General features: G+C 39.8%; 2 protein-coding genes across 3 annotated transcripts; both read left to right on the top strand.

Annotated features, from left to right (window-relative positions):
- The first annotated feature begins 50 nt into the window (after positions 1-50).
- Positions 51-3219, top strand: LOC124061974 (E3 ubiquitin/ISG15 ligase TRIM25-like). 2 transcript variants are annotated; one of them, XM_046394364.1, is made up of 6 exons: positions 51-967; positions 1225-1320; positions 1443-1676; positions 1754-1910; positions 2035-2079; positions 2179-3219. In XM_046394364.1, exons 1-6 carry the CDS (start codon positions 386-388, stop codon positions 2697-2699), a joined length of 1635 nt encoding a protein of 544 aa, XP_046250320.1. In that variant the 5' UTR covers positions 51-385; the 3' UTR covers positions 2700-3219. The 2 variants fall into 2 exon arrangements, with proteins under 2 accessions (XP_046250320.1, XP_046250321.1); XM_046394365.1 differs by lacking the exon at positions 1754-1910 and having other exon boundaries at positions 2179-2359.
- Positions 3220-4510: 1291 nt separating this feature from the next.
- On the top strand, positions 4511-8021 carry LOC124062414 (E3 ubiquitin/ISG15 ligase TRIM25-like). Its single transcript, XM_046395164.1, has 6 exons — positions 4511-5127; positions 5219-5314; positions 6020-6265; positions 6404-6557; positions 6654-6719; positions 6814-8021. The coding sequence occupies exons 1-6, from the start codon at positions 4552-4554 to the stop codon at positions 7341-7343; spliced, it is 1668 nt and encodes a 555-aa protein (XP_046251120.1). The 5' UTR covers positions 4511-4551; the 3' UTR covers positions 7344-8021.
- Positions 8022-8253: the final 232 nt, after the last annotated feature.

The raw sequence follows: 8253 nt of genomic DNA, 5'->3' as shown, positions 1-8253 counted from the left end.
ATCTCGCACGGAATGTACCTTCCTGTATTCTCTGTTCACTCCAGCGTTTCACAAGTTGCGTCGTCTTCGTTGAGTCTTTGCAAATGATTTAATATGACTCGGTGCATCTCAAAAGAACTATTTTCTCACACCACAATGCTGAAAGCCCAACTTTAACTGAAATGCACGAAAGCTATTTTAAAAAACGCAAATAAAGCATTTCTAAATTACTGTTTCAGCAGATGTATGATTTATTTATGGAATAAAACTAATTGGAATTTGAAAGTTTTCTAGTTTTAATGTTAGAGAAAGCAAAATAAGCTCCCGTTAAATAGCCTCAAGACACTCCCATTCAATAATTAGTTTTGTTTCAGAGAAAGTGAAAGTTAAGAGAGCAGTGGTGAGAATGGCGTGGAGCTGTAAAGTACCAGATTCTTTATCATGCTCGATATGCTTGGATATTCTAAAGAGTCCTGTGACTCTTCAGTGTGGCCACAGCTACTGTATGGACTGTATAAATGGCTACTGGGACCAGGAGGATTGCAGAAGTGTTTACGATTGTCCTCAGTGCAGACGAATTTTCATCCCCAGACCTGTATTGGGTAAGAATACAATACTGGCTGATCTGACAGGTAAAATGTTGGGGACAGGACAACCAACCCATCCAGGGAAGGATGAAGTAGGGCCGGCGGATGTGGAGTGTGATTTCTGCACTCAGAGGAAGCTGAAAGCTGTCAAGTCCTGCCTGGTGTGTCTAGCGTCTTACTGTTCTACTCACTTGCAGCCCCACTATGAGTCTGCAGCTTTCAAAAGGCACAAACTGGTGGAAGTCTCTGCCTCCATGCAAGAGAAGATCTGCCCTAAGCATGACAAACTCCTTGAAGTCTATTGTCGCAGTGACGGCCAATGCATTTGCCTGCTTTGTGTGATGGATGAGCACAAAGGCCACGACACTGTGTCCGCTGCTGCAGAGAGGAAAGAGAAACAAGTAAGAATGTTTATTTTTGGCTTCAGTTAGTGCTTATGAATCAGAATCATCAGAATTAGAATTCCTTTATTTATTCCCTGAGGGGAAATTCTTTCAATGTGCTGTTGCAATTATCAGAAGAATGAAAATGAATGGAAATCCAAATTTCAGTGTCCACTTGCTTAGATGTGTGTACATGTGCATGTGTGTAACTTTGTTGTTTAAACCACCCACTTAGAAAGCAGACAAAGGGGTGAACATTATGATTTTGTTTTCAGACACAATTTGGAAAGAAGAAACAAAGATACCAGCAGGGAATTCAGGAGAAAGAGAAGCTGCTGCGGCAGCTGAGACACAAAGTGAAAGCACTGCAGGTCAGTTATCTTGCTATTGTGCTTTTTCTTAGTGTCCTGTATCCTTTACCTTTAAAATGACTTGCATCATTTGTTTGTTTGTTTGTTTTTTGTTTGTTTGTTTGTTTTTTTTTGACCATCAGTGTTCTGGAGATGAAGCAGTTGACCAGAATGAAAAAGCCTATGCCGAAATTGTCCTGATGGCAGATAAAAGGCGTTGTGCTGTGAACGAGATGATCAGGGTTCAGGAGAAGGCTGCAGTGAACCAAGCTGAGGCACTCATTGATCGGCTAGAGAAGGAGATCTCTGAGCTGAGAAAGGGGGAGGATGGACTGAAACAGCTGTCACTTACTGAGGATCACATTCATTTCCTGCAGGTACACAGACAGACAAGTGCTTGGATTGAGTGAGTGGGGTTATAGTTCATGTTGTGTTTCTTTTTACATCTTTCTAGAGTTGCAAGTCTATTTTTGACTGTCCGGAACCCGACCTGTCCTCTGATTTCAACGTCCTTCTGCATGCACCTTTTAATTTTGTGACAAAGGCCATTTCTGATTTGAGAGACAAAATGGAAAACATGGCAAAAGCTGTTGCAGAAATGTCCAAAGAAAGTAGGAAAATATCCTAATTAAATAAGTATATGTTGACTGAAATTATTGTTTAAAGTTTATGTTTATGTTTATGCAAATGTTTACCAGTTGACCAAAATGTTCTCTTCTCATTTTCTGTTTATAGTTCAAGTTGATCCTGACCCTAAAACAAGAGAGGAGTTCTCCCTTTGTGAGTCATTATTTTGTAGTATAGCCTACATATGTTTGAATCAACCATTGTGTTTCCAATGTCCTTCACTTGTCACCTTGAATAATTTCTACATTTCAGATTCCTGCCATCTCAGTTTGGATCCCAACACAGCATTTGTAAACCTGTTGCTCTCTGAGGAAAACAGAAAAGTAACCTGGATTAAAAAAGTCCAGAGGTATCCCTACCACCCAGAGAGATTTACAGAATATGATCAGGTGTTGTGCACTGAGGGTTTATCAGGAGTTTGCTACTGGGAGGTTGAATGGCAGGGGCCCCGGGTTGAGGTCGCTATGTGCTATAAAGGAGCAGAGATGGTAGAAAGTAGCTTTGGATACACAGACCAGTCCTGGTGCATTTCCCTTTCGAATTCTGGTTGCACCTTTTGGCACAGTGAAGTCAAAACCAAAATATCCACCCCTTGCTCCTCTACTATTGGAGTGTATTTGAACCATAAGGCAGGGAGGCTGTCTTTCTACAGTGTGTCTGATTCTGGTCAAATGACCCTCCTTCACAGAGTTCAGACCACGTTCTCCCAGCCTCTGTACCCTGGATTCATGGTCTCCAGGGGGGCGTCAGTTAACATAATGACACCAAAGTAAATGACATCTGCTCTCAAGGCTGCCTGAGTATATCATGGGTACGCCTATGGCCAAAAGATGTTTTCTCCTGAAAAGTTATCTGTTAGTCATTGCTCTTTATGCTCATTAACTCTGACTGTATTCTTTAAAATGCCCATTGTTTGCAAGGTAAAGATTGAAGTGAATGTGTGTTTTTGTGTGTATGTTACATGATTCTCATCCTACAATCAATCAATTTTAACTGCAAACTCAGTATTTTATTGTTGGAGTTAAACAGTTAATAAGTAGAATGATTACATATAAACATGTTCACAGCTGTGAACATTCAGTAACTGTAACATTCAGTTTAATTTTATTCTTACACATGATGATGCACACGTTAGGCGATGTACATTGAACATTAAGTATGCCAGGATAAGGTGTGATTACATTAGCTTGCCTTGGCTGGTTAGACGTTTAACAGTGTTTTGTTTGTTTTGTTTATTTTTTGCATGCTTCGATACAGTCCAATAAACTGACAACACAAAATTTACACAGTTAATTTGTTGCCTATTTACATCTCCTGCAGATAAGAATCAACGTCAGAATTAATTTGGATTCGTGTTTCTGTATACCTGATGATTCTAAGTTCATTATTCCTTTTAGCACTGTGTTGTATATTTGATAACAATGATGTGAAGATGTTGAAAGAGATTTCCACTGTCTCCGTCTTGCTTGCATAAAAAGGTTTATTACAAAGCAACCCAGCATCAATTGCATGCATGTGGGTGGTTTCAGGCCAATAAAATCACACTGCCAAATCATATCTAACCCCCTGCTTTAATAGGTTGGTTGTTTAAAAGAAGAGTATGCATCTAGACACTGACCCTTTCAAACACAGAGAGAGAGGGAAGAGAGACCACCTTCCTACATCATACATACCTTTGGAACTTGGGACCCCTATCTAAACGTGGACTTGGGACATATTTACTGAAAACATAATTTTTACTAGTCTCCAAATTCCAATAAAACATTAATCATACTAATTTCCAGATACTCTGGAGGGAAATGTCTAGTTATTTAGCTGTTGAATGCTTCACTCTGTTCACCAGCTGATTGTTAGCTTGATCTGTTTGCTTTCCACTGCTGGGTAGGCAACGTACATTATTATCTCAAGGAAATTCAATCGAATGCAACTGGACTTAGTTATTTGTCTTTGAAGACGTTTCACCTCTCATCCATGAAGCCACCATGAAGTGATGAAGCCTCTTGGATAAGAGGTGAAACGTCTTCAAAGACAAATAACTAAGTCCAGTTGCATTCGATTGAATTTCCTTGAGATAACCATGACCTGGATGAATGAGAATATTCACAGGCTTAACGTACATTATTATTATTAGTAGTAGTAGTATTTATTAGAAATTAAGTTAGAGGGAAAACAATGAAGTTGTGGGCCATTGACCTAAAACAATGATCTGAAAGATGCTAAAATGCTCTGTAGAGGTGAGGAGGACTGCAGAGTCAAATAATAATATATTTAATAATAAATAAACAATAATCTTCTGTGGGTTTACCATTAGAAGGGTCTTCATTGTTGTACATATATTAATTTGATCTTTTGTTAACATAAATATATTGATTATAGCAGCTTCAAATACTTTTAAAAGCAAGGAAATTAAGTACATTGAGGTATAAATAATTTCAGTAATCTTGAAAGTTGAACACTTAGTATTATTTGAAATTTCATCTTGCATTTAATGTTTGACTTGGGCAATGTACGGTTCCACTGACAATCTCACAATCAACACATATCTGTGTCACTGAGAACAAGCTGCCAACAAGCCACTCCTCCTTGAGAGAGTGAAACTAACTGCGTCAGTTTGGTCGGTAGAAAATGGCTGGCAGTCAGGAATTGCTCGACTGCTCCATCTGTTTACAGTTACTGGAGGATCCAGTGACGACCGCCTGTGGACACAGCTTCTGTATGAAATGTCTCAACACCTTCTGGGATAAGAATGGCAACAGAGGAAGAAAGTACAGTTGCCCTCAGTGCAGGCACACTTACTACCCGAGGCCTGTTCTGAAGAGGAACACACTTCTGGCTTCCCTGTTAGAGGAACACAGAAGGACAACCAGTCAAAGTGCTGCTGATGACACCCACGCTGCCCCTGGTGATATGCAGTGTGACGCTTGCACAGGGAGAAAAAGAAAAGCTTCCATGTTCTGTCTTGTTTGTTTGGCCTCTTACTGTGAGACTCATCTGAAGCCACACTTTGAGGTAACGCCACTGAAAAAACACAGTCTGATTCAAGCCTCTGTGAGGATCAAAGACAGCATCTGCAGCCTCCATGACAAACTCATGGAGATTTACTGCCGCACTGATCAGCAGTTCATATGTCTGCTGTGTATGATGGACGAACACAAAGATCATGATACTGTGACAGCTGCAGTAGAAAAGTATCACGTGCAGGTAATTCAGTTCTATGCTGAAGTCATTTGCAGCACAATCTTTTAAATTTTGCAAGGTTTTCTGAAATGCTCCCGGATTTGTGTTACAACAGAGACAACTGGATCAGGCTAAAGAGGAAACTGCAGACAGAGTGCTCAGTTCAGAGAGAAAAATGGCAGAGCTGAGGCAGGCTGCACACTCTATAAGAGTGAGTATCACCCACAAACACGTGTGTTGTTTTTCTTTTGGATTATTTTCACGAGCCGGTGATGATACAAAATAATCATTAAGTAATTTCTGTTAACTGCTGTTAACAGAAAAAAGCGGGAATGTATGTGGGTGTAAACTGTGCCGAGCAACAGTGGTTTCCTGCAGGGGAATATCCCCTTTGTGCATAACGTGTGTGACAGCAGAGCGAGACCCATCGCTGCTGAAAACACACATTTCTATAGTCTGCAGGTGGCTTGTGGTAAATAAATAGTGAGAAATGTGCCCAGGTTTGGTACATGCAGACTGCATACAAACACAGCAACAGCAGAAAGAAAGAAAATATTCAGTACAGTAATCTTGAACTACAGTCAAACAACTGTTGGTCATGTCTTATGGTGCAAACCAATAGTTTGACATTTTGTGATTTTATGCTTAAGTATTTGTTCCAAGAGTTAGATTATCAGACCCTCACGTCTTTCTCTTAAATATAAAGCCACAGCTAGCGGCCCATAGCTTAGCTTAACATAAAGACTTGGACCAAAGGGCAGCAGTTAGCTTGGCTTGGACCACTGACTAGACTATTATTATAAACTATTAAAAAAATTGAATTTCAGCTTTTTGACATGTTGTACTACTATAAATATGGCTGTAATGCAAAATGTCATCAGTCATAACAGGACAAATGGTGCCTGTTTCCTACAAGGATGCTGCATGGGAGGCGTGTGACGATTTTGAGCGACTGTGCGCAGAACACATTCATTTATATGTCCGCTCTTTGGAGAGGAAGCGCTCTGAGATGAGAGCGAAAGTCGGAGAGGCAGAGAAAGCTGGGGTGGACTGGGCCAACAGCCATCTGGAGCAACTGCAGCGTGAAGTCCTCAAGCTGAGGAGGAGACAGGACAAACTCAACCAGCTTTCACAAACAGAGGACCCCATTCAGTTTCTTCAGGTGATGACATGTTTAGAGCCTCTGGAAATGTATCTGATGTTTTTTTATTATTATTATTATTATTATTTAGTTTTGTTGGTAAATTTAAAAATGTCTGTTTTGTATTAATCCCCCAGTGAATTTGTTTGCCTTGTGCAGAGTTTCCAGGCCCTGGATGACCTCCCTGTATCCACAGGCTCAAATGAAAGACTGGACAAGCTGACAGAGTTTGTCACTGCACAGAAAGATAAACTGAAAAATATGTGCAACCAGGAAAAGAACAAATTAATCAATACTTTTGAAAAAGATATGTGTAAGTGTGACCAGTTTGCATCTCTAAACCTTGTCGGTATATTTCCTGTTATTCTACAGGCTACATGAGCTGTGTTTTTTTTCCTCTTCATCACAGTGTCAAAAATGCCACCGCTGCATGAGGGCATAGCATCACGGACATACCTTCAGACCAAATATAAGAGTAAGCAGGATGTTATTTTGTTAATTCACTGTGCATAAATATTAGCGCACACAAATAGCTGTGAGTTTCATGGGTATCTCATCTTTCCTTGCAGACTCCAACATGGAGGTGGATCCCAACACAGTAGCTGCATGTCTTTGCTTGTCTGATAGAAACAGAGAAATCTCATGGAGTGGCAGGGACCAGGCTCACCCTGATCACCCTGACAGATTTACCTACTACAGCCAGGCTTTGTGCCAAAAGGGTCTTCAGGAGAGCCACTATTGGGAGGTGGAGTGGGATGGTGGAGTTGTTGAGCTGGCAGTGTCATACAAAGGCATTAAAAGAAAAGGTTCAGGCAATGACTGCTGTTTTGGCCACAGTAATCTCTCCTGGAAATTAACATGCTCTTCAACCGGCTGCACATTTTGGCACAATAATCTTCACAAAGGCCAAATTCCCCCGGCTCACTCCCGCAGAGTAGGTGTACACCTGGATTATGAAAGAGGCACCCTGGGCTTCTACAGCGTTTCTGAGGCCGGCACGCTGACACTGCTGCACCAAATCCAGACCAACTTCACTGAAGCTCTCTATCCTGGGTTTTCAGTTGATTTAGGATCGACACTGAAAATATGCAGCTTTTAAGCCACATTAAACACTACTGTTTACATTACAAACATGATGTGTTTACGTTAACATATCAGCTGCAGGACTGCCTGCACTTTATGATTCAGGGATGGATAAAGCATACAGGGACAAATATGCACAAGTTTGGAGTGAGTGAGTGAGGGAGAGTGAGAGGCGTGTATGTAACAAACATGGGTCATTTTGATTGAATAATAATCTTGATTATGAATCAAAGAGCGGGAACAGAAATTTCTTTTGTTATACTTTGGATTTATATTTTATTTTACATTTAAAAAATCATTCAGTTGTTATTAGTCAGAAATGTGTTTTGTTGTTTGTTTGATTTCAAGGCTTTGATAAAATAGTTCTTTATTCTGTTCTGTATGATGTACGGTACTGTGTGATGAACGTCCTTCAAGCCTAAATCAGATCACACAAAGTGTATCTTCAAAGTGGCCTTAAAAAGATTACTTCTCAGTAACCTATATTCTGATTCATATTGTGAATAGACTGGAAAGTGAAGGCTGCATTGTGTGTTTGTTCTGTGTCCATGGCAGTTGGATGGTTTTGTTAGGCTTTGTTCGGTGACAAAGGAAATAAGCCTTTTAGTCTTTTTTGTCTTTTAACCCTGCTGTGCTTGTTCTGTGTTTTTAATCATCCAAAAATAAATAAATAAATAAAAATCAATCAAGCTGACAGACTTTGGTTCATCAATATACTCAAATAAATTGCCGTTCTTTGCTAATGACATGTCTAATATCTGATTTAATGCTCACAAAAAATAAAATAAATCCAAAGTTTTGTGTTATACAACGGATGTGTTATCTATAAAATCAGTTATTACATTATGATTTATGTTGTATAGACAACATAATATAATTTTAAAACATCAAAAATATGTACATTACATGTATTCCATTTCAGCCCA

Source organism: Scatophagus argus, chromosome 7 (assembly GCF_020382885.2).
Source record: "Scatophagus argus isolate fScaArg1 chromosome 7, fScaArg1.pri, whole genome shotgun sequence".
In the NCBI taxonomy this organism is placed as follows: Eukaryota; Metazoa; Chordata; class Actinopteri; family Scatophagidae; genus Scatophagus; species Scatophagus argus.
Note: the sequence above shows the minus strand (reverse complement) of the source record. Positions and strands in the feature narration are given on the sequence as shown.